Here is a 26,017-nt window from a genome sequence, read left to right as displayed (position 1 = left end):
CATAAATGCCACATGTATTGGATTAGAATGATTGAATTCATCCTATGTTCCACAAAACTGGTGTGGCATACAGTGATACTTTTCTTAAATTACCTATTAATGTAAAACTAAAGCATGAAAAGTCAGTGTTTTTACAGAGAGTAGTTTCTATTGTCTGGTAAATTGGTCTGTCTTCTAAGTAGCCAAAACCAAGATTGGCTTTAAGTAAAATTATGTAGAAGTTGGATGCAGCAGGTAGTTGATCCACAAAATAGAAATACAATGGAAATCAATTTGAAACTTGTAATAGGACTTTCTGATCAACTTCAGTTTGCTTTTGCAGGTAATTGTATTCTTAAAATCTGACAGTACAACAGGCATGCAACCACATTTATTTATGAAATCCTTGTATTTTACAACAGCTCAACATATGAAGTATTTTGAGAAATTTTTACTGCCAGCATTATTGTTTTATCATGTTCTATAAGACAATTTCTGTCTATACATATTGTCAAAGGAAAAGCAATGTGACACAAAATTTTTGCAGGACTAAAGATTAAGGTTTGATTAAGAATATTGCAATCACAAAATCATATTTTTTAATTACATAAACTCTTCAGTAAAGACTTGAGCTCTTACTTTGCAAGAGGTGATGCCTTGGGCATGTGCTGCATCAGCTTTTTGCTCCCTAGGAATGGGCACGCTCTGGGAGCCATTAAATGTCAGGTACATTTGTCACATTTGTTTTTCTTCCCTGAACAGAGGCATCTTGCTGGCAGCCACAGCATCATCCCAGTGAACAGCACTGGCAAACAGTGCAGTCCTCACTTAAATAGCGCATCCGGTGGAAAGTAAAGCTTGATTTCTTTTGGATTTGTGTCCTTCACCCCTTGAATTCCTTCCTTATTTGCGTCCCTTTTCTGCCTACATCTATGTAGGCAATTCCAAGGGCCCTCTGTTGCAGCAGTCCACACTTGGAAGAGAGTGTGAACTATCCAGAGTAGAGATGTTTTCTTTTTGGGTGCCTTGGCATGGTACCTCTGTATCTGTGGGGTGATAGATTGATGAAGAAATGTGACAAGTAACAGTTAAATTCTGCTTGCCTGTCTCTTGTAGTAACAGTAGATATTGTCTCACCTCCTTTCCAAGCTGCCAGTTTTTGGAGAATGCACAAGAATTCAGTTTGTCCTTCCAATTTCTGTGGTCAACATGGACCAAAAATCATGGAGGGGAAAAATACACAAATGTAAAAAAATTTCCAACCACAAGCAACAAGAAACCTGTTATTCTAATACAAGAAGATGTAGAAAATTGGTTTTGCTTGTTCATTTGGAAGAGCTTACCATTTCTAAGGATGCTCATTAGTAAATTCATCTAAACTGGAAAGTTAAGGATCAATACATAATAAAAATGGTTTTGAGGTGTAGGAAATACCACTTGGAAACAAATATCAAATGCTGTAGGAATCACGGTCCTGATTTTAAAAAAAAGAGCAAGAAAGCCAAGAAAAGATGGGCCAGTAATGTATTGATCCAGCACAACTGTGTGGAGAGTGAGGCTCTGGCTATGGTTTTGGCTGCTACACAAGGACACTTAAAAGCAGAAGCAGTAAATTGTGGTTATACCAGTTATCTCAGTGTAAAGTTGTGTGGTGGAGCAAGGAATAAATGAATGTTACTATAATTACCTACTTAATAGTAAGCGTAGTGATGCCACCAGGAAGACAGGAACAAAGTGGCTGCCATTTGCTTTGAGAATGGATTGTCTTTATTTGCCAGTTCTAACTAACCCAGCTTGAAATTGCTTCATGACTAATTTTAACTTTCGTTCTGGTCTTTCATGAAGTTTTAACAGCATCTCTAGCATGAACTGTAAAATTGACCAGCAGTATCTTTTAAAAAGAAATTGCACAAGTACTACATATTGTACTAGCTGCTTTCAGTCAGCAGGGAGTCCTAACCAATACAGTTGTTCCTTTGGTACAACAATTCATGCATTTGAGAGTTAGAAAGGTCCTATTTTTTGGTTTCCTTAAAACTTTGTTCTTGGTAGGAACAGCCAGCTGATTTTTCATTTTTTGTTATTGCATATCTTTATTTTGCTTTGGACAGCTCAAAGTAAAAATATTGCTGCTGTTTTGTATGGCAGTCTTTGAAAGTTTCATGGTTCCTAAGCCAAGGACCAGCTGTGTTTGTCCATGGTTTATTACAGTGAGTACTAATAAATCTACATATTTTTCTAATTTGCTTCCTTATTTCTAACTTTCCTTCCACTTGTTTAGCCAAAAAAGATTGATGAATAATACTTTGTATTGCTGTTAGAAATTCAGCCACTCATGACTATAGATGATATTCTTGTAAGTTGGTTCTAATATTCAGATATCACTGTAACAGATACTTGAGGGGAATATGTTCATTTGTTCCTTTAGCAAGAATATACACCGGAATAATTGAGTGCATGTGTGTGTCTTGTCCGGGTGAAAACCGGCAGAAACTGATGTAGAGTGAGTTGAAGGAGTTCAGTAATTGGTGGTGGCAGCTTTCTCTGCTTGTTTTGCCAGAGGATTTCTGTGCAGTGGGTCAGTTTCATGGGAACATGGGTTGCTCTTACTTTGTCTCTGGAATAAAGCTCCTTCTGATTGTTTGCTTTTCCCAGCATCTTTCTAGAGAAGAATATCCAAGTGGGCATGCTGGAGTAATCTTTGATATTTTCCCTCAGTAAAGGAATTGAGACCATTCTCATTAGAGATTATGAGAGGGAATGAGAAAAAGTTTGGGGTTTGCTGTCAGTCTGTCTTTGTGCCATTTGTGAAGAAAACAATTTCTGTCATTATCTCATGTCAGTTCAAGCCTGGAAAATAGAGAAATGACAGGGACCTGTATCTTCTTCCCTGCTGAATGTCGCTGTCCTGCAGGCTGATGGTTTACAGTGCTGTCAGTATCAAAAAGCTGTATTCAACTGTGTCAACTGGGAGAGAACTGATGGTGCTGTTCTGTTGACAAGACTGAAACAAGTTTCATGGGTTTTTTAGAGGCACAGAGACCTAATTGCTGCTTAAAATTGTGAAAAGTTGCTGGAAATGTGGGTATTTGATAAGGGTGCTTTTGTGCAGCTAATATTAAATCCTGCTGGGTGTGTTGGACAGCTCTTGATGAGAATGAAGCCTCTAGAAATAAATGAGTTGATGTTCTGTTTCTGGGAAAAAGTAAAAAAATTAACAAAGAACAGGACACACAAGTTGATAACCAATAAAATACTATTCAGGTGGTTGAAACACAAAATCTGAAGCTGTTGAAAGCAAGGTAAAATTTGAGCTGAAAATGGTTCTTTTGCATCCAAGTAAATTACTGCAGTACAATTTACTTTTTTGCCTTAGGATTTGTTGGGTTTTTAAAAATGTCCTTTAAAAATGTGGTTTTTGGTTAATTCTGTTTTGTTTTAAATAGGTATGAGGCTGACATACAGAAGTAGTTCTTTGTGTTCCATTCTTGGCTCAGTAGACTTGAAGAAGCCATATAATATGTACTTTAGTTGTTTAATGTATAACATAGAGATGCAGTTTAATTATTTACTTACTTTTGAAATACTTTAAGATGTCTGAAGCGTGTATATTAAACATGCGTAGTGAAAGTCCAGTAGATGACAGTATGTGTAAAGAGGTTAAGCCAGAATAGAAAGCAGTTTAGTAAGGAGTTGCAGAAAATTCTGTAAGCAGATTACCTTGGTCATAGTGTCTAAGCATTAGGTAGGTAAAAATCCACCATATGCTGCTTCCTCCAGGCATAGGTGCTTTTACAAGCCCTGGCAGGGGTTGATATATGTATGCTCTTATTGATTATACCCTTTGACTCATTTCTGTTTCTGAAGGAAGATCAAAGAAAGGCCATTCTGCATCAGTCTCTTGTGCTTTCTAATTGCTGTTGTGTGCTCTACACATCCAGCATTGAATCCCAGACTGTTCTAGAATGCAGTTAAGAGATTTTTTAAATCTTAGTTACGCGTCAGAATAATTTGCAAGAAACTCTGGAGTGTCAAAATTACTGTATTGTAATTACTGTGTTGTGACAAAGATTTCAGGCCAAGGTTAGGAGCTGGGCTCGTTTTCTGTTATTTCTGAACTCAAACAAACTAAGCCCCGCCCCCAAAAAAAAAAAAACCCAAAAAAACCCCACTTTTAAATGACAGGGTTGTGTTTGATCTGATTCACAGGTTTCTCCAGGGAGCCAATTTCTTTAACTACAGCTCCTTGGATGACTTAAAATTCTAAGTGCAATTAATGTTTTTCCTTTCCTACATAATTTACAGTCTTTACATTTTTAATATCCAGTACTTTCTCATCTTAGCATCTAATGAAGGATGCTAATAATTTTTTTAAAATTGCTATTAGTAGACCAAAGTCCAGAGTAATAAATGACCTGGGTATGGGAGAGCAGGTTGTAATCTGTACTTTGCTGGAGTGCCAGCAGATGGCAATGAAACAAAGACTTGCTCAAATCCTCCTGGTGACTAATAACCAGTTTTGTGTCAGAGCTCTTGGAAATACAAAATAACAAGGTTTTTATATCTATTTTTTTAGCTGTGTTTTATTATGAGACGTGTTGTAAAACAGTTCCTACCTGCACAAGAACTAATGAGTACTTCTAAATTATGGTACTCATTTCTTAGTTTCAGAGACCCCCAGAATTGACAGTACTGTACATTTTAATGTACTATGAACAGTATAAATGAAGAAATGCAGTTAGTTTTGGGCATGGAAATTGATGACCACCAGCTGCACAGCATTTTAGAAGTCAAGAGGATAAATCACTTTATTTTTGATTAGGCATCAAAGTGCATATCTTTACATGGTACTGAGTGATGTAAGGCAAGTGTAGCTGCCAAATTAATTTCAACTGACTTTGGATATTGATTTAGAATTTTGGGGTTTTTTTTTGATTGGTGTGAATGTCATCAACAGCCACTTCATTTCCCCCACTAATTTGATTTAGCCTACCTAAAAGTTAAAATGTTTGTTTTGTACTATCAGTTGCTCACATCACTCATTCTACTAAGGATGTTCTTCTCTTCAAGGGAGAAGAAACCTGCAGAAACCGTGGAGAGACTCTATGACTGACAGACTCCAAAAATGAAATTATTTATTTAAAAATTCTGAATAATGTGGCTCCTTTTATAGGTCAGTGCCAAGTTATTTAGTATGGAAAAAAAGAATTAGCTTAAGAAACATGCAGTTGTTAAGGCAGATAGATTCCATATTAATATAGTGTTTTCTAAAGGTTGCTGTTAGGTCCTGACACTGAGAAACTAAAATCTGTGATGTGTCTCTGAGTACTCTGATGGGAAATGTAAATGCTGTTAGAAGGGAAAGAATGGAGGGGAGAGGCATTTTGGAAGTAGATTTCAGCAAATGGGATCACAATGGACATAGGTGTCACTAAGACAATAGCTCTGCTATTCTCCTCAGGTTTTGTCACAGGCAAGAGAGGAGGCTGCTGTGTCCCTAGTCACTATTAGAACAAGATTCTTGGAAATTAATTGTGTGAGAATTAATTGCTTATGGCATGACTACCAGAAATCTGGCTCTGCTCTGTGATCATTACTTCATGGAGCAATCCAGAAGAGTGGAATACTTATCACTGCAAAAGAAAAACTGAATCAGCAGGAATTTCTGCTGATCACTGTCAATCTGTAAGAAGCAGCTTTCCTTTTTGAAATATTGGTCCCTCAAACCCTATGTTAATCAAGGTTTTTCAGCAGAGATTCTGAAACTGTTTTGTGCTGTGGGGAATGATTCAAGTGTTCATCCAGAAGTTTCCTGGCAATTAACATGATGTAAGAACTTGCAAGAGTGTTTCAATACTGGGATTGTGGAAACAATTGCATTCTATGGAGTGAATATTTTCCTGCAAAGAAAACTGCTTAGGGTTTTGTATGTGCCAACAAGTTAGTATTTAGCACTGAGGAAGGTGTAACTTGTTGGTGGAAGGGACCTGTCTGTGAGTTTACTCAAGAGTGTTTGTTTTTGGCATAGGATGTGAGATAATTTTCCTTGGTAATTCCTGACAGATCTTTCAGAGAAAGTGATGCAGCTGTAGCTGGATGATGTAGAGGTGGTTGCTCTTTGAGTGCCTCATTGAAGGGTGGAGCTGGTTTTGCAGGCAATTAATGAGCTACTTTTTCTTTTAATAAAGACTTTTTCAATTTTTGAGAATTTTAACGCAACTGCAGGAGGTAGTTTGGATCAGAATTGTGCTTACTTACCAAGAATCTGGAAAGATAGAGAGTGGAATTGTGAACCACTTTTAAAAATACTCCTGGAAATTATTCATTCACATGATCTCTTGCATAATGCAGCAGGAGCATTATGGTAGCATTTGAGCTAAGAGGCCAGAATTGCCAGAGGCTTCAAGGAAGGCCTCAGTGTTTTTGTGGTTTTATGTACCTTGCTGCTTTTTCAGAGAAATACTTGGCTTTATTACAGTCACACAGGGTGAGAGAGCCTCTACAAACCTGTTGAAATAATAGATGTTCAAAACTTAAAAGAACATTTGCAGACATACAGCTCACTAAAAGGTCCTGTGGAATTTAAAAGGGATGTGCAGTGGTTTGGGGAGAAGGCAGTTCTGCAGCAAGTGCCAGAATATGGAGTATGCAGAATGTGTATTTCAGGACTAGTAATTTTTTTTCCCAGGCAGTGAAAGATCCCCAGATCCCTGTTTTTGTGTATTTCAGTACTTCTGATACTCACTTGATAAAACTGCAGTCTTATTCTTGGGCTTCAGAATATATTAATGCATAAAAACTGAATATGGACGTTAAAGTAAATAACTCCAAGTTAATCCATACCTTAGCAGAGGTACAAAAAAGTGCTGGGAAATCTTTTATTCTGAGCAGTTGGTTCAAAAACCCCTTTTCTCAAATTGTAGTGCTACTCTATAGCCACAGATCAGTATCACGTGACATATTTTTTGAATGATCCTGACATTCTTGTATCTGTATTTAATTCCACAGAGACTGCTTCAGTGAGGTCACGTGAATGTTTTAATGAGGGAAGTAACTGAAGTTGAATATTCTTGGATTTGTGTTATTTTTCCCCAAATGTAAATTCATCTCTTTCCATTCCGACTAAATTATTTAAAGTTACCTTATTAAGATGATTTCTTTCTTCCCTTTACACATGAATCATCATTAAATTATTGCTTCATTTAAATCTCCAACGTGATTGCTTTTTACTTCTATGTATTTACATGTTTTAAATGAAATTATTACTTTTTTTCAATTTCATTTAGAAAATCAATTGCTTAAATACAGTTTGAATAAATGAAGTAAAATGGCTCAAGAAAAAAAAGTTAAATACCTGCCTTTTGTTGGATGCAAATTTGTGCAGCTGCTGAGCCTCTGTTACCGCGGCTCTGTTAACACAAGTTTTGGCACCTGCTGATGGAAACAGGCTTTTTGTTGTCCAGGGTAAATCCTCTCCCCAGGTATCCTTAAGCTCTTCTGTGTTGTTACAGCTGCATCTGCTGGCATCCTGCCTGTTTGATTTCCCTGGAGCCTGCTGTGGGCAGGGTCTGGGTAAAATCCTCCATCCACAGCCCTGGCTCCTGTTTGCCTGGAACAGCCTGAGCCGTGCTGTTGTCCCAGGCAGTTCTGATGTGTCACCCCTTCTGTAAGCTGCTGCTGGAGTTAGTTTCTCACCTGCTGAAGAATAGCCACATTAATGATCTCACTTTATGCAGTTTATGTGTTATTTTGATTAGAAGAAACTGGTGTACTTTCCCAGTCGTGAAAATATTCAGCACTGTTCAATATTAATGGCCTAATAAAGAAGCATTTTAGGTCTTCGTTCCATGTGAACCTGAATGTACGTAGTAATAAATTCATAACAGAATCGTGTCCTACTGTTTTTAAACAAGCTCAGTATTTTAGTTTCAAACTTCAGAAAGTATAGCTATGTTTTATGTTTGTAAATGTTACATTTGAGTGGAAAGAAAATTACTTTTTCTCATGGAGAGGCAGCAGTTTAATGTCCAGGTAGAAGCTTAAATATTTGAAGGTACAAAGCCTGTATTTTGCCTTAAGACTGTTTGCTTCCATCCACTTAAAGCCTTACTTAATTATTAGTGCAGTCAGTTAAAAAACTTGAATTACCTCAGTAAACTCTGGATCTTTTCTGTAGTACACATGGAATTAATTGTGCCAGGCTTGTCTTTGTTTTAGCAATAAGAGAACAGAAAGAAAATACATTGAAATACTGTTCTAGTGAACTGCTCTTACCTGATATTAGTATGTGTATTTTGTGCTGAACTAAATTACTGTTGTAATACAAAATGTCAGAAAACATTGGCATGAAAAAAGTTAATACATAATAATTTGCAACAACAGGGGCCATGGGTAGCAATAGGATTTCAGAAACTGAAGTGGGCAACTGTTACTTTAAAGCTAATAAAAGATATTAAATGTAGTTAACTTTTTTAAAAGCTGTGTTAAAATGTCATATGGTTTCCAGAGTCTGAGTTAGCTTTATGAAAACCAGTTTGGAATGCACTCATTACTGGGTACAGGTGTGACAGTCCCACCAGTGATGCTTGAACCTGTCTGTTAAATAGACACTCCAAATTGCCTGTGACTCTGGGGGGACATGTTTGAGACAACACTGACATTTTCATTCAGCTTCTGTATTCTTAGGGGAATCTGGTTTGAATTTATTTTGCAAATTACTTACTCCTTGATTTGTTGTTACATTTCAAAAATAATTCTCATATTCTGCCCTGAGGTGGGACTCCTATAAAATGCTGTGTTTATAAATCATTCCTGTCCAGCGTTTGGATGGTTGAGGGAAATGTTAAAATTCTGTGGCAGCCACTTGTATTGAAGTAGCAGGAAGCTAATGTTGAAGAGAAATTAGCTCATTTTGTTTGTAGTATTTTAACTTTGTAAGCAAAGCCTGTTGGTTACAGCTATTGAGAATATGAATATAGTTTGTCCCTGATATCATATTGTTTCAGCTACTCTAGAATTTACAGGTTTAAAGGAAGCCACTTTTATATTTTCCCTTATGGGTTTATATAAATTCATGTAGTCTTAAAATCAATTCAATATATTTTTACTTTAATTCAGTAAAAAGCTAAGCTATGAAATCTGGTAGGTTCTGGCAGATAACCATGGCTAGTGTTTAGCTGGGGGGTGTCACTTTTAAAGGCAATTGCAGTGAGATGTTTTCCTTTGTCTCTGTAGTTATCAGAGACTGTTACAGACGATTGCTGTACTCGAGGCTCAACGTACTCAAGCAGTTCAAGACCTTGAAAGTTTAGGCAGACACCAGAGAGAAGCACTGAAAGATCCTATTGGATTTGTGGAAAGACTCCAGAAGAAGGTATTTCTATGGACTTTTCCTAAGTCTTCCTTGGAATTTTTTTAATAACTAGTAATTCAGCCTTTGTAGAAATTGAAGAATAGATATATATACTTGAATAAAAATTATGAGCTCAAAATCTTTTAACTGCTGAGAAAAATAGCTCTTTGCTTTCTTACTAGATCTGTATGGCATAGGTCTTCAATGATTTTATCAGATATGCTTCCTTTCCTTTTTTTTTGGTATGTAGAAATGTAATTGTTATATTTCTAGTTGTAGTGTAGGTATTTTAAGACAACTTGAAGTCTACAGGTGACTGGAAGTATCAGATCAAAGAATTCTAATCTTTCTCATTTGAGAAATGAATTGTTGTGCTTTGAATTAATTTGGTAGGGTATGTTTAAAGAGCAGGAAATGTAGTCTATATTCTAAACCCAAAGTGAACACTAGAAAGCATACATGAGTTACAGATAATAGAATAGAACATTGTCTGATAGAGGAGAGTCCATTTCTATAAGGAAACATTTTCTTTTCAAGCTTTAAAAACCCGTGTAGTAACAGGAATACTGAAAAATGTTTTCAGCTTGAATCCTGTATCGCTGCAGCATCTATCACTGGCAAACAAGGTTACCTTGTAGTGTGATAGCAACATGTGTTTCAGTGAAGAATGAAGTTATGGTTCTCTTTTCCTAGGTTTGTAGATACCTGGGTCATATGTAAGCCCCTTGGTTTCAGTAGTTGTCTTTTAAGTTTTGAGATGAGTTAATAGCATGCATGGTGTAAGAGTGTTGCATTTGATAGTCTCATTTTATGGGGAAATAACAATGACAGTTTCAGGTACTCTGGTGTACTTTTGTCCAAAAAGGACCAAAGGAATGATAGTCTTACAGTTGACCTTTAAATAAAGAGGTGAGCTTTGCAACAGTTTTGTTCTAGGCAGAAGTCAGCAAAATGAGTGCAAAATAGGCATAGATTTCTCTGATGGGAGGGGTTGAGATTTCAGATGATAAAACTCTGAATCTTTTGGGTTCCTGGGTTAAGAAAGGTGCACATCCTGAGCTAATGGTCTGTTTAATAAACGACAGTCAGAAACAGGTTATTGAAGTGTCAAACACCTGATTTCAGCTGTGAAATTCACACTTTAAAGTTTCATGCTCAATAAGCCATCATTGACCGTGCCGCTGCATATTTTGTATGCACTGTTGTGTATAATTCTTGAAAGATCTCACCTTCTCTTTAAAAAAAAACTGGGCTGCATGGCACTTCAGAAATTCTGGTTTTCCATTCTTCTGTCAAATAAAAAGCAGCATTGGGATTTGGAGCATTTCAGTATTTGTAGGTTTTGGTTTGGATATAAAGTGATTGCATTAAATATTGCTTTTTACTTTTCATTTCTTATTTTTTCAGGTTGATATGGGTCTTCCATTTCCTCAGAGAGTTGTTCAGCTCCCTGAGATTGCCTGGGACCAATACACCACTAGCCTTGGAAACTTTGAGAGAGAATTCAAAAACCGAAAACGTAACAGTAGGAGAGTGAAGCTGATTTTTGACAAAGGTAAAAGAAAGTGGGCATATGTTACAAGAAGGAAATGACCAGTGTGGAAGTTCAATAATTCTTCCTTCGTGTTGCCTGCAGTAGGTATCCCTGCAAGACCAAAAAGTCCTTTGGATCCCAAGAAGGATGGAGAGTCTGTTTCATACTCTGTCTTGCCTTTAAGTGATGGTCCAGAAGGTTCCACAAACAGTCGTCCACAGGTAGTTGTTCAAAAGGAAAGAAATAAAAAAGACAAAATAGTAATGTTAATTTTTTTTTCCTCTTTTGAGTATGGAATGTGTCTTAACTGTTATTTCAGATGTTCATATTGGTGATGACATGCCATTCCTGTACTCAAATCTTGGAACTAATCTTTGGTTTCGATAAATTTTGTTTTGAAGTCTCATGCTTTGGTTTGGTTTTGGTTTAACTTAAGTAGGAAGAGGGTTCAAATCAATTATACCATTTTGAATTTTTCTAAACATATATTCCATTTTATGTCCTGTATTTGAGCAGATGATAAGAGGGCGACTTTGCGATGAGACCAAACCTGAAACTTTTAACCAGCTGTGGACTGTAGAGGAACAGGTAACAGGAAACTCTTTAATTTTGTAGCTGTGGCAACATACATGAGCATAAAAGCAAATTGTGTGCTAATGTTTATAGCACTTGGGAGATCAGAATCATGTATTTGGATATTTGACAGTTCATAACTGTACTTGGAAAAATGTATTTGTTCCTTTTCACTGTTGATTTAGAAAAAACTGGAGCAATTGCTTTTGAAGTATCCACCAGAGGAGGTAGAGTCCCGACGGTGGCAGAAGATAGCAGATGAACTGGGAAATAGAACAGCAAAGCAGGTAACATGTAAAACACTTCCAGAAGTAAAACCTTATCTTTACTTTTTTTTTTTTTTTTAATACCGGTAAAAGAAAATTCAGTGTATTTTCAGTAATCACTTCATCTTAAGAATGTAGCACCAGGGCCTTCATTTCACCAGTAACAATGGTGATCTCAAATACAGAATGTTAAATGTGCCCCAAAGCCCATGGCAAAGCCAAACCTAATATTAGGTTCATTAGATCTTGACAGCATGAATTTAATTCTATATAGCAAATGTAGTGACACCGACTGTGCTCAGACTGAGTTACACTGTAGTGCCCAATGTCCTGCACCTCAGTACTCTAGAATAGGCAGACATGTAAATATCACAGACAGAAGAAGGACACAGGTGAGGAGACAGCAAGTATTTCTGCATCTGACTTGTTGGAATTTTTCCCCTAAGATGGCAGAATTTCTCCATTTTGACCAGAAGTAAAAAATGCTGATGTTTTCTGTTTACAGTATTTTAATTTCTTTATTTCATTTGTATATTTCAGATAAAATTACAATTAAGTACTTCAGTATACTGGTTTTCCTCATTTGTGATCATATCTATATTTATCCACATCTGAAAAAATAGACATACTTATTTCATATATGGAAACCTACTTTCTGTATGCTAACCATGGATAGTGTATTTGGCATTGCTAAGAAGTTTAGCTGCAGCAGGAAGTAAACTGCTGAAGCTCTTTCTATCACAATTTTTGCAAGATCTTTGTATTTTTAAAGAAAGGTAATTTTTTTCTCTGAAGGCTGTCAGAGCATCTGGAAATAGTATAAATGCAGCACTGCAAGATAGGTACCAGTTAGAGCAGTTGTTGCAAAGTAGAATCCAGAGGATTTCTTTTCCTGTTGTTCTGAATCAATGTAGCAACACTGGCAAAACTTTGAAGACATTTCATTATTTCATTTGACATTGAGTTGTTGCATGTTGGTTTTTTCTAGGTTGCCAGTAGAGTGCAGAAATATTTTATTAAACTGACTAAAGCTGGTATTCCAGTTCCAGGAAGAACACCAAACTTATATTTATATTCCAAAAAGGTGAGACAATATTACAGAATCCTGTTTTTCTGTTTGCATTTATGTGGAAGTTGAGTTGGAATCAGTAATACTTTTAATAGATTAATAAAGTTACTTAATGAGGTAATCCTTTTCTTTTGCCAGTAGCACTATGGAGTGAATTGGATGTTAATTCTGGTTTCACAATGACAGCTCATTGAAGGTGAAGTGTTCAAGTTGCAGCTGAACAGGCAGGGTAGAATAATGGTCTTGGGGTACTTCTTCCTCTTTTTTAAGTTTACTATAACTGATCAGGAAGTGATAATGAAAACCCTGTTGGGAAAAGACAAGAAGCCTTGTAATTTGTACTGAACCATAATCTTCTAATTAATAAAACCATAAAAATTACATATGACTGAGCATGCTGAATTAGCTCAGGCATAGGCTTAAGGCCAAAGTGTCCATTAAAATACAGTGCTTTTCTGATCTTGGAATGGATGAGAAAAAATATGGTCCCAAAAAATCCTAATTTACAAAAGCAAAGACTAAATTTCTGTGCAGATCAGTCACATATTTTGATTTAAATAATCTTCAAGGTGCTCTTGGGTACTAATAAGGTCCACAGATAGTAAAAGAGGACAGTCTCAAGTTTCATGGGCATTTTATTTATTGGGTTTGGGGTCTTTGTTTACTCAGTATTTACAAAACTTCTTCAAAACCTCTTACAGTGGTATTTTGTGGAGTAACATTACTGGTTTGCATCCAGGTATCCACGATGTTTTCTGATAAATAATAAACTTTCCATTGATTCTACAAAAAGGCAAACTTGCAGATTTAGTTCTTTGCAAGGTTAGAAACAAACGTTGCTGTCCATGGGTGGATACAAAGATCTGCCACAGTTGGTGTGTAATGATTTAAACTGTTACACACCCTTAGTTGTCTCCTCATATTCTCTGAAGTTACTGCAAACAGTAAGTGCTTGTATTGGAGCCTTTCCAGTTTGCCATCAATCATGGTAATACCCTTTTACTTTCACCAGGGTTTTAATCTGCTGTTGTGCTCTATAAACAGAGGCAGGGAGGGTGCAGACATGACGTCTGCCACTTTGTCTATTGGAAAAGTGCTTTCCAGTAGAAGAACCAAAAAGCCAGCTGGAAACAGTGATACCTTAAATACTGTGGAGGCTATCTGTCAGAATTCCAAATTACATAAGCAGTTGGGGTTAATTTCTGTAGTATACTAATACTGTGTGGCTGATTTCAACAGGCGTTGAAAATTCAGTTCTGAGTGTTTGAGTTCTTTATGTCACTCTACCATTTACAGTTACCTTGGTCACGCCTTTTGTTCTTTCCTGTTAATTTTGTTTGGAAAGACCATCATTACAGAATGTGTGTAATGTTGTCAGGCAGCAGATCACTGTATTTGATAAACATTGGGAGTACTTAATCAGTCGATGTGGGACATTTTAACTGTATTTTTCACTAATTTGAACAGTGATCACACCGTGGACAAAGCCAGTACAATCAAGAGCAAAACATGTTTTCTCTGAAATTCTTAACAATCTCACATTGCAAGAGTAACAATCCCATCATGCAGATTTTTCTTAGGTTTCTGTCTAGAAGATATCCAATATTTAGGTCAGTTTTAGCAGTGTGATTCACATCCTTATTGCCAGGTCACAAGAGTAAGGTCATTCTGCCCTGGTTTGTATTAAGCAGCATCCCTGTGTTATATTTGTATCCTGTGTAAGAAATAAAACAGATGAAAAAGGGAAATAGTGTATGTGGAGAAATTGAGCTCTCAGCCTGCTGATAGAGCTGTGTGCTTAGAGCACAGACTGACAGCACCATTCCAGCTTAGTTACTCCCAGGTCTCCAGTGGAGGTATAATGTGGCAGAAAGGAAATGCAAGGGCTGTTGGAAGCCTGGGTCATGCCTGTCCTAATTTTGATATTTAGTAACTGTAACTGCAGTGTATCTGCTTTATTGCCAGTAATAGAAGTTTGAAAACTGGATGCTAATACTTAAAGGACATACCTATGGGAAAATAAGAAAAACAGACATCTTTAATGTAAAGATTTGTGCCAAAAGGGATGCTTCACGAGAAAATACTTGCATTTTTTTCCATGGGGATTGTTCAATTTGCTTTTTTAAAATGCGTACTGGAGAGGTTAGAAGCCTGTTCACTTGTTGAACATTTTGTTGAAGTTAACTTTGTATATCTACTCATGTGACATATGTCTCTTCTAACTAATGATACTGGAAATTAAGCAGGATGCATCGGTTAATTTTCCTGTATAACCATTACCTACTACTGGTGAAAATAAAACTGGATCAGAGACTTACCACTCTAGTATTCACTTCTTCAACCATGGCTTATCATTTTCAATTTAATCCTTATATAATATCATTAGTGCACCTGCTTTTAAGCCTAATCTAGAGATATATTTCCCATAGGGAAAATTATCTTTAACTGTCTGCTTTTAAGTAATATTTTAGTTCATTCTTCACCGAAGGAAGAGAATTCAAATCCTGAGCTGAATTTGTAGGTCACAGCACTGTTATGCATGGCAGTGCTGCTGTATAAGCACAGGCAGAGTTTTCCTTTCCTGACTCCAGATCTAGTATTGAATGCAGATCTGCTTTCTGTTAACAGAATACATAAATCACTGTGTCAGCTCAGCCTGAAATGCCATTTATACATGGACGTATTTTACAGAGGTTTGAAATTTTAAGGGAAATCATAAAAGCACCAAAGCACAGGTAGCTGGTGATCATAAGGCAGAAATTGGAAAAGTCCAACACAATAGATATAGTACATTAGTCTTAGAATAAATTGGTTTTTTTGCACTGTAGTAGCTTTTCAGATCAGAGGTACCACCTTCCAGTTGTTACTACAGACTCATCTCTTCCATTAAGACTGAACAGAGCTAATCTCAATTCCTCCTGGTGCTTCTGTCTGCATAGATGCATTCCCTGTCATCTGTGTCATCTGTGCCTTTAGTTTTTAAACTGTGCACACAAGTGTAAAATAATGCTACATTCCTCTTTAGAGGTAAAGGGTTGTACTATAATATTACAGGTTTGTAGCTGATACAGGAACCTTTTGGGATAAAAGCTCTTGCTCAAAAAGGAGAAAGTACTAACTATTGCAAACATTCCTTTTGCTTTAGCTGTATGAGCAGCTAGGCACTGTGTGAAACAATCCTCACTTTTATGATTGTTAGAAAAAACACTTTTCATGTTTACGTTTTTGATTCACACTGTAGGGTTTTTTTAAGTTGAGGAATGTAAGTTTTGACATTAAATGTCAAAATGCTAGTCTGGAAAGCAGCTAAGTAAGGGGTTGAGTCAGTTTCATTCACCCCAAATTCTTCTTTTTGATATCTAATATTCTCCCACTGGGGAATAAGTAATAGGGGCTGAGTGCCTTTAAGTAACCTCCTTTAAAACTGGCATCATTCTACACCTTCAGACAGCATTAAAGTTGAAAGTTTCTAGATGTGCACTAATGGAGTAATTTATTTCATCTGATGTTTTTTATGTTCCTTTTTCATGCAGTGGGAATGAAAACCTTTAGGGGAGCAGTTCTTTCTCACTCTTAGAATCCTCTTTTTATTGCAATGAATTGCTTTATCTTGCCTGCACTGGGACAATAGGTCTAGACTGGGTTTTTTTCTAAGGCACAAGTACAAGAAGTTGATGAGTGTCAAGCATGGACCTTTTGGCTCTTGGACCTGTGCAAAATTACTTCCTTGCTTAGTCTCACACACTGTTGGAAGTTTTTGACTATTTTTGCTCTCTGGTCCTCAGTCTTCAAAATTGTAACAACCTTACTGTCTGTTTTGCTGTCAGTCTCACCTGTTTAGATGGTCAGGGGTTTATGATAAGGGCTCTTTCTTTGCACTGCACTGTTCATTGGATTCTACTTGTTATGGGGGAGAACTGTAGCTGTAGGAGGCCATGGTACAGAGATAGAAATATAAGTAATTGGAAGCATCATAGATCATTTAGTGTGAAAGAACAAATTCCAGGCAAAGTTTTATCAATGAGGATTATTAAATAGTAGCCAAGGAATGTTTTTAAAAATATGCCATTTTTTCACTGTAGTCATCAAGTAGACGGCAACATCCTTTAAATAAACATCTTTTCAAACCTTCAACTTTCATGACATCTCATGAACCTCCAGTTTATATGGATGAAGATGATGACAGATGCAGTTTTCACAGCCATATGGACACTGCAGCAGAAGAGGAAGTATCGGTATGTAATTTAATCAGTCACAGAATGTCTTGCTGTCACTTTGACCTTGTTTAGTGTTTAATAGATAAGGCATCTTCACCATAAAATATCATCAAGGAAGTATTAAATTGTAGTAAGATTCATGAGCCATTTTGAATTACAAATGCATTATTAACGTAACAGCCTCTGACAGCAAAGAATTTAGACCAAATCAGGAAGGAAGTCTGTAAGTCATAAACAGTTTTGTCCTGAAATATCTCGAAGAAGTTCTAGTTGCATATTTTTAGTAAGTGATCTGGTATGAGAGAGGTTTGAAAATCATGTAGATGATATAGTTGGGATTCTGGTTAAAGATGTGTTTTAGAAAGGTTACATAGAGCTCTGGTAAAACTCAAATGCTATTGGCGTCACTGTTTTTTTTTTAATCTTCTACTAGCTGAATTAATTATGAATTTTGTAAAATCCACTTTAAAGTGTGAACTAACAGAGTGAATTGGCAATCAACAAGCATATTTATGCATTCTTAGAGGCAAATTCTAGTCGACATCCTAACCCAGTGAATTGCTGCATCATGGAGTGTACTACTTTCCTAATTTATCCCTTGCAATAATACCACGAGAATTTAGACATATGTTGTTCCCATTTCCATACAGAATCATAGAGGAACTATATCCTACTGCTTGGGAGCTTGGCAGGTTTCACAGCTGGTGTGAATCACTGTGGTTTTCCTGTTTTCTTTAGACTGAAGAACCTGATTAGTTAATTCTGGGGGGGTTTTTTGGGTTTTTTTGGGGTTTTTTTTGTTTTTTTTTTTTTGTTTTTTTGGTGAGCCTAGTGATATCTTGTGTGTGAAAAGCTTGTTGCATAACACAAGTATTGAGGCCACCTACTATCAGTCCATTCATTTTCTTTACTGACTTTTTTACCTGCACTGCATAGTCTTCCTTAAGTATCACATTTACTTATCTATTTCCTAGTCTTAATTCCCACCTGTGCTCATTTTCTGTGTTCTCTCTGTGATGGTCTTCCAGCTCATTCACATCCATTCCTGATAACTTTGCATATTCCAATAAGAATCTTAAGAGGCCTGGAAAGTAAAATGCATATTGGAAGAGATGCAGTGCAGCTGCTTTTGAGCTAACATGCTTTTGTTCTGTATTGGTTTTAAATATATATTTTCTAATTGTTCTGAGCAGTTTCCTGAAACATTTTGGTTTTGCCATGGTGCCCTAACTTATAATTGGTGATAATAGCGGTCATGTGCCACACAGTGAGATTATTTTAATTTGGCATAGTCTTTTCTTCCTTCATTAGAGTAACATTTCCAGATAGATCCAGTTCTGGGTTTCAGTAAGCTAGACACAGGGGAGCTCAGTTACCCAAAAGATCCCCACAATCAGTGAAAAATAGCAGCAGTTTGGAAGCAAAAAGGGATTGTAAACTATATTCAAAATGCATGTACAGGATTCTGTTCTAGTGTTCAAAGTCAGTATCTCTTAGACGGTTGCTATCTTGGAGAAAAAATACTTTGTGTCATTTAGCAGAAGAAAAGCAGTGTAGCAGGAAAAAATGGTTTTCTTTGATTTCATAGTGGAATTACCACATGCTTTTCCTGTGTAAAGACAAAAAGATTTGCCTGATTATTACCAGTCATAACTATTCCTGAAAAATTATATTTTGGTGTAAACAAGTTATTTTCAAGTGAAGACCCACTATTGCTAACAGAGTTCATTTACTCTTCAGTTATGATTTCTTAATTTTTTGAGTAGTCTAGTTATTGTGGAACACAGCTATTTACTATTCCAGAATGAATTGTCCACACAGGGAGCTATTAAAGCATACTTTATTCAGTATACAGTTATTTTGTGACAGGCAGTTTTTCTCAGAAAAACTTTTGAGATTTGTGTGGAAGGTGAATCCCTGTTTTGTATTAAAGAAAATGTAGCTTATCACTACACAACTGAATTGTGTCATTTAACCATAACTTTTCTGAAGTTTGCAGTCTAGTCCTTTATATAGGTTCATAATTGCAATTAAATAATTGATAAGGCCTTTTGGAAATGTAGTAAAGCCTATTTCCCTCACTTCCTTTAATAAACTTACTAAATAATACAGAATCTTCTGTCTTCACAGATTCATAAAAAGAAAGGGAAATTACACATTCAGGCTACACTAGAAGAATTTTAATCTCTATCTTGTAGTTGTAGTTGTTTTCCCTCCCTGAAGGTTCCTGTCAGTGTAGGATGTGAAAACTGCTCTATATCAGTAAAAAATTGTCATCTCTGAAAACAGGTGACATCTACCAACTACAGCTGCTACAATAAAATCATTACCTTGAAGTGAGCATCTGAACTAGAATTAGATCTTCTGTCCTTTCTTAGCAGATCCTTAACCTTTGTTGGAAACTGTGAGAAAAAACAGAATTTGCATGTCTTTGAAAAAGAGAGAACCATTTGTTGTACCTCTCTGGCAAAGATGTCTGCACTGGCCTGCAGGGAGACAAACTGCTTCATAATTTATGAAAAAAAGGCATTCTGTTTTTTGTAGATGTTAAGAGACAGTAAAGGGATAAAGGGAGTTGGATAATTGTGAGTTCTGCTCTTTCAATCATACATGGTGCTTCTCTCTGCATTTTATTCTTGCCAGTAAAGGTGCGAAGTTAATACTGGATATGGGTGTTAGGTTTTAAAAATATTTTTCCAGTATGTTAGAATAATGCCATCATTTTCTTAAACACTGTTAATCATACATAGTGATTTATGGAACAAATTCATGTCTTACTAGTTACTGTATTCCTAAGTAAGAATATTTTTCTGTTTTTTTGTTTTTTTTTTTAACTTGAACAGGATGAAGAGAGTATTCCAGTAACATATCGAGAGTTACCCGAATACAAAGAACTGTTAGAGTTTAAAAAATTGAAGAAACAGAAACTCCAGCAGATGCATGCAGAAAGTGGGTTTGTGCAGCACGTGGGATTTAAGGTCAGTGCCAGAGATGTTCTTCTGTTGCTCAGTGGAATGTAGAAGTTTTCCAAGAGAATGTGGTTTGAATTTCCTGAAAAGATTCCGTTGATTATAGCAAGTCTGGTTCCTTAGTACTTGTTCACTGAGTCTGTTTTCCCTCATTTTCTTTAAGAAAAACAGCCCACGTAATTCACTCTTTGTGGTAGCTCAGCTTTCACTGAATGCTGATGTTATATGGAAATTAATAAACATGCTGTCTTTTTCTCACCACATTAAAATACAGCTTGTATTGGAGCCTTGTTAAATCATGATAGAATTCCATTTGACACTACATTCTGTTTTGACAGTAATTTATTAATGATAATTTTCTGATTATGAATTTGGAGTAATTTTGCCTCCACCTGAGGCCAGAGAAGGGACAGATATTTTGGATAAGAGTAATAGATTAATAATTTTTTAATAAAACAATATTTATGTAAAATTAAGATAAAAACCATGAAGTTAAACTGATGTGTTGTCCGAGCAACAACCATTAATAGACAACATGAAAGAAAAGGCAGTCTGGAAATCTTGTTTTCTGGTTTGCAAGGGATTTTGTGTCTAACTGGTTACTGTAGTTGTTGGAACAGGTTTTCTAATTTAGCGTTACGGAGATGGATTTATTTTTATTTTTATTAGTTCAGGGTTCAGTTCAAATTGACTGTAAAATTAAGACAGCCTCGTCACTTGATACTGACAGATTTAAGTTATGAGACCACCAAGGTGCTTCTTATTTTTGTTGGTTTTAGTTGGCATGGTATTAGTTTGGTATTTCATTTCGTGGGAATTTTTAAAATAATATTATTAAAAATAATAATTTTCTTCCCCCAAAAATTTTAAACTTCAATCAGGCAGACCAGACTTTAACAAACTGCCTTTTTTACATAAAATTGTCCTGAGAAGTAAATCGACATTACACAGTGTCAAGCATTTGAAGTTTGAAAGTTTCTTTGCATTTGAGTTTCATTGTATTATGCATTATAGTAAGCTGAGAAATCAGGTGATTATGGGCTGTTTTCCCTCAGGAAATTCAATCTGTGAGCTGGACAGACCTCACCTAATAAGCAGCCATTGAGAGCAGTTTTGGTTCTGCACAGCCTTTGGCCTCATTTACTACACATTATTCAACCTGTGCTTTGAATATTGAATTATTGAATCCCTTGTGGGCTTTTTATGGTTTTCACTGCTATAATATCCAAGCAATTTGCAAATACTACTTTTCTTCATTAAAAAATGAAAGGCATAGTATTATTTCTGTTTCACAGGTCAGAGGGGAGCTGGAGCACAAAAATTAAGGTCAAGGCTTTCCACTGTCTTGGTTCTCAACTTCAGATAACTGGAGCCAATTTTTCAGTTGTAGCATTATTCTGAACTTGGTATTTTCAAAGAGCAGCTCCTGGTGTGCTTGGTCCCTCCTCACACTCAAAAGCCGTCTGTGGACAGAAGGGGTGCAGCTGTGGCAGGGCTGTGTCGAGGTGTTTGTAACCCTGAGTGCCTCAGTGGGGGCAGGAGCAGCTGCTGTGCCAGTGGGTTCCAGAGATGCTGAGACAGCCAGTCAGGTTCTGGGAGATGGATGGAGGATGAGCTGTGGGAGCACAGCCTTGTTTCACTCTTCGTAGTTTAGGCTTTTGAAAAGCTCTCCTTGCCTCCAAGTCCCATTTTCCTGGTTTCTTGTTTTTGATCAAATACTTTTGCATTTCTGTCCCTCTTCTGTACCACTGTGAATTTTTCATCTAGTCTTTCATGTTTTGTTTTTACTTTGTGGTTTTTTCTCTTCATGCCACACTCTTGCACTTGGGATCAGTTCTTGTCACCTTGCTCAGTTTTAGTTCCAGACCTCTGTTTCCTTCTCTGAACATGTTATTCCCCTTCCTTCCTGGCCATCTGGCTTTTAGTTCCAGCCCACCCATGATGTGTTACTGCATTTCCTGAGCTGGAAAGGGCATCAGTGTGCTCTGTTGTGCCCTGATTCACAGCCCCCAGCAGCCCAACAAGCTCTCCTGGTCTGGTCATACTGCTTCCCTCTGCCATGGAAAGGCTGACATTCCATGTGGCTGGGCTTGTGTGAAACATCCTGTCCTTGTGCTGTGTCACAGCAGTTCTTGGAGCCACCTGAGGATAAGAGGGTCTGCAGGCAGGGCTGGGCTGGTTTTCTTGAGCAGGGTGATGATGCCAAGGTGGAGCATTTGGGGAGTGGGAAGCAAGGCCAAAGCTTGATGGATCCTCAGGGCTCTGGAGGGCCTCTCCTGGAGAATGAGGACTTCTTTATCCACGTGGTGACGAGAATTCAGCTGTGGGGGCTGGCAGTGGCACAGGGACACACAGAGATTCCCTTGGGGTGAATGGGTGTGCACTGCTAGCATGGAAGTGCTGCCTCCAGCTGCTGCTCTCTCAGTGCTCTTCCATCTGCTCCACAGTGTGATAACTGCGGGATTGAACCTATCCAGGGTGTTCGGTGGCACTGCCAGGACTGCCCTCAAGAAATGTCCTTGGATTTCTGTGATTCGTGTTCTGACTGGTGAGCAGCCTCTGCTTCTGCGTGCTATTTGTCATTAGATTGAATCTCTCTGCTGCAGAATTGCTGTGTAGGGTGGAAATCTTTGCTCCAGCACAGGACACATATACCCTGTGTTGCATAAAGTGGAAGATAATTTAGCATGTCTTTGTGGGCATTGGTTAGCAGATTCTGGATGTATAATTTTTTTTATTTTTTTTTTAATACACCAGGCAGATAGGTTTGGTACAGTTAAATGGGGAGGGAATTAGACTTTATGAATGAACTGCTATCCAATTTGGTTTGAATCTGTTAATATGATCACTGTTTCTGAAAGTTAAACATAAGGAAAGTATTTGACTTTTAAACTGTTATCTTTTTCTTTCCCTTGCAGTCTGCATGAAACAGAGATTCATAAGGAAGATCACCAGTTAGAACCTATTTACAGAGCAGAGACATTTTTAGACAGAGACTACTGCATGTCCCAGGGCACCAGTTACAATTATCTTGACCCAAACTACTTTCCAGCAAATAGATGACATGGGAAGCAGATCTACCAACTTGGGTTTACTATCCTCTTTGAAAAATAACAATGGCACCATTGTTAATTCTGTGCACATTTTGGAAAGACTCTGCTTTCCCTGAAATGTCACTCACAGCATGACAGCTTCCTGGGTGTACTTGTCAAACTACAGCTTTGAGCTGTCATGGTTCTAGATCACTGAACAGCAGCTGAACATTCCTAGTGTGCAGAAGGTTTCACTGGGAGACTTTTCTTTCACCACATTAGTCACTTTTAGGTGGTGAATCTAAACAAAAGAAACACATACAAAAGGGTGAGCCAGAAATGAGAGCACACATTAAAGATAGAGTAAATTCCAAAGGCTTTGAAGAACTTGGTTATAATGAGATCCAGAGGAGATGAAGTATTTATATAAAAACAGTTTAGTAGCTTGCAGTTTTGTTGTGAAATAGTTTTCAGCACAGTAACTGACTTCTTTAGGCAAGGTTTTAACCAATGACAGTGTTTGCTTCTAGGCTGTACTCTAAAAATACTCACTGTCTCAGCAATGGTTGGCTAAGGGCCTTTATTAAATTGGAGCTGCTTAATCATGTTGACCTTCAATTTTTTAAATTTTTTTTTTAAACCACAATGAACTCTATTTACCAACAGTGAAGCACTACAGGGGGCAACTGTGGCATTGCTTCCTTAACCAGCTCATGGTGTGTGAATGTTATAAAATTGTCACTCAGATATATTTTTTAAATGTAATGTTATATAAGATGATCATGTGATGTGTACAAAATATGGTGAAAAGTGCCAGTGCTAGTAACTGTGTAAAGTCTCTAATACTCAACATTTACTCCTTTAAAATAAAATACACAGCCTTCTGCCTCTGTATTTGGAGTTGTTAGTGCAACTCATCAAAGAAAACTGCCTAATATAAATCATATATATGGTAATAATTTTTCCTCTTTTGTAGTCTGCACAAGATCCATGAAAGATTGTATTTTTATTACTATTTAAACAGTGATTAAATTTAGCCTGAGCAGTGAGCAAGGGTTCACATGCATTCTTTTATACTGCTGGATTTTGTTGTGCATCATTTAAAACATTTTGTATGTTTCTTCTTATCTGTGTATACAGTATGTTCTTAAATAATGTTCAATTGTCAGGAGAACTGTGAGAAATAAACTATGTGGATGCAGTCTGTTTATATATAGAATGCTTGCTGTGACTTCCTTTCTGTGTAGTTCTGACTCTTTAATCAAGATGGAAAGTTTGGACAGGACCCTTGGATCGGTCACCCGGCGCCGCCTCTGCCGCTCCCGCCCGGGGCTCATCCCGCTCTGGCCCCGGCAGGATTAGCATTCCAGTTCTCTCCTTCCTCACTCACAGACTTCTTTGTCAGACCACAGAAAATCCAGATTTTAGTAGCCTTGGTACAGTGTATACCATTGTCTGAGAAGCTTTGTAATTATTGTGACATATTTTACTTAATATATTTTTTATTGAAATGTATAGCTTGTGATTCAGAAACACTTGATTATTTTATAACTGTAGTAGACTTCCAGTTGCTTTGAAGCTAGAATACTCAGAGCAATTAGCTAGAAAACAAACTAATTTGACTTCAAAAGATGGCAATAGGAAGGATAATTGTCTGGCTGCACCTAGTAACTTTAATTACAAATTGGTCAGTATTTTTGCAGTAACTTTAGGTGTAGCTATTTTTTGCTTCAGAAAAAAAAAAGAATGTAGGCATTTAATCTATTTAGAAAGTAATACAGTACAGTTACTAAAACACTGAGCAAGTATGATATGTAAGCATATCTTATGTATCTCATATACTTAGATAAATTTAATAACCCTTAAAAAAACACAACACAAAACTCACATGATGTATTTTAGTTTTAATTGAAAAAGATACTGCTCTGAGAGGCTAAGACCATAAAAATATGCTTTCCACATCATTCATGGTCTTTATAGGAAGTCACATGATGTATTTTAGTTTTAATTGAAAAAGATACTGCTCTGAGAGGCTTTCTAAGACCATAAAAATATGCTTTGACATCATTCATGGTCTTTATAGGAAACTAGAGTTGGTGAAGGTGTATTATCAGGAAGAGGATCTGTGGTAACATTCATTGTCTGTTTATATCCTGAAAAAATAGTGGGAATAAAATAAGAAAAGTAAATTAGAGAAAATAGTCACCAGTTTAGGATAACTTGGAAAGAACAAAAGATCTTGGTATCCTTGGAACAAGGTTGGAAGCCAAAGGGTAATTACAAGTCTGAATCACTCAAGAGTGTCTTGGATAAGTCCTATTTTATTGAATATGTATAAATATTAATGTTTCCCTATGCATGCATATACAGCTATTGCTCCTGCATACATTATGAACGTATGCAAATAGGTATCTAAGGCACATAACACCAAATCAAGCATGGGATTTTTTTTTTTTGTTTTTTACACAGAAAAGACAGAAGAAGCAGAAATAAAAATTAAAGTGTATGGTGAATAATTTTTGTAATTCAATTTTAAAAACCCCAACAAAATAGCAGCTGTATGTTGCCTTTGTTCCCATCCTGCACAAGTGTGAGACTTCACACTTTATAACTTTTACTGTAATTAAATATCATAGAAAATACTCCAGAAAACCTACCCAGATGAATTTGCAACTTTGTGGTAACTGCAGTGTGTTCTGCTTGTAAAAAGCAGCAGCAGCAGCTGTTGGTGTGTCAGGGCTGGTGTGGCCAGAGCTGCCCTGGGGAGCTGCCGTGGTCCTGCAGGCGCTGCTGCTGCTGCTCAGTGGCATGGCTGGAGCTGGGGAAGCACTTCCAGAGCACCAGAGGTAAAATGTAGGCTATAGAAGGACCCAGGGAAGAAGGAACATCCATGATGTGAAGGATAAGAACATATGTAAAACAGACCCTAAAAAATAATTGAATTAGCATCTACAGGGCAAATGCTAAGGAAGAAAAGGAAACAGAAGAATCTGCCCTGATTGGAAAAATGACATACTCTGTAAGCA

The 26,017-nt window shown here is 36.9% G+C and overlaps 1 protein-coding gene across 4 annotated transcripts in view; it reads left to right on the top strand.

Moving 5' to 3' along the window:
- ZZZ3 (zinc finger ZZ-type containing 3) overlaps positions 1-24,909 on the top strand; it is a 57,289-nt gene extending 32,380 nt beyond the window's left edge. For 2 of the 4 annotated variants that reach the window (XM_041421332.1, XM_041421333.1), the window contains exons 4-13: positions 9,214-9,352; positions 10,739-10,886; positions 10,968-11,086; positions 11,382-11,453; positions 11,624-11,725; positions 12,693-12,788; positions 16,856-17,008; positions 19,834-19,968; positions 22,407-22,507; positions 22,878-24,909. In XM_041421332.1, coding sequence (XP_041277266.1) covers positions 9,214-9,352; positions 10,739-10,886; positions 10,968-11,086; positions 11,382-11,453; positions 11,624-11,725; positions 12,693-12,788; positions 16,856-17,008; positions 19,834-19,968; positions 22,407-22,507; positions 22,878-23,022 — 1,210 coding nt within the window. In that variant the 3' untranslated portion in view covers positions 23,023-24,909. Of the gene's footprint in view, positions 1-9,213; positions 9,353-10,738; positions 10,887-10,967; positions 11,087-11,381; positions 11,454-11,623; positions 11,726-12,692; positions 12,789-16,855; positions 17,009-19,833; positions 19,969-22,406; positions 22,508-22,877 lie in introns of those variants that run through there. The other 2 variants (XM_041421334.1, XR_005953901.1) reach the window with 2 other exon arrangements.
- The last annotated feature ends 1,108 nt before the right edge of the window (positions 24,910-26,017 follow it).

Source organism: Onychostruthus taczanowskii, unplaced genomic scaffold, assembly GCF_017590055.1.
Source record: "Onychostruthus taczanowskii isolate IOZ18803 unplaced genomic scaffold, ASM1759005v1 scaffold7, whole genome shotgun sequence".
Classification (NCBI taxonomy): Eukaryota; Metazoa; Chordata; class Aves; order Passeriformes; family Passeridae; genus Onychostruthus; species Onychostruthus taczanowskii.
This window is presented reverse-complemented; position numbering and strand designations above follow the sequence as displayed.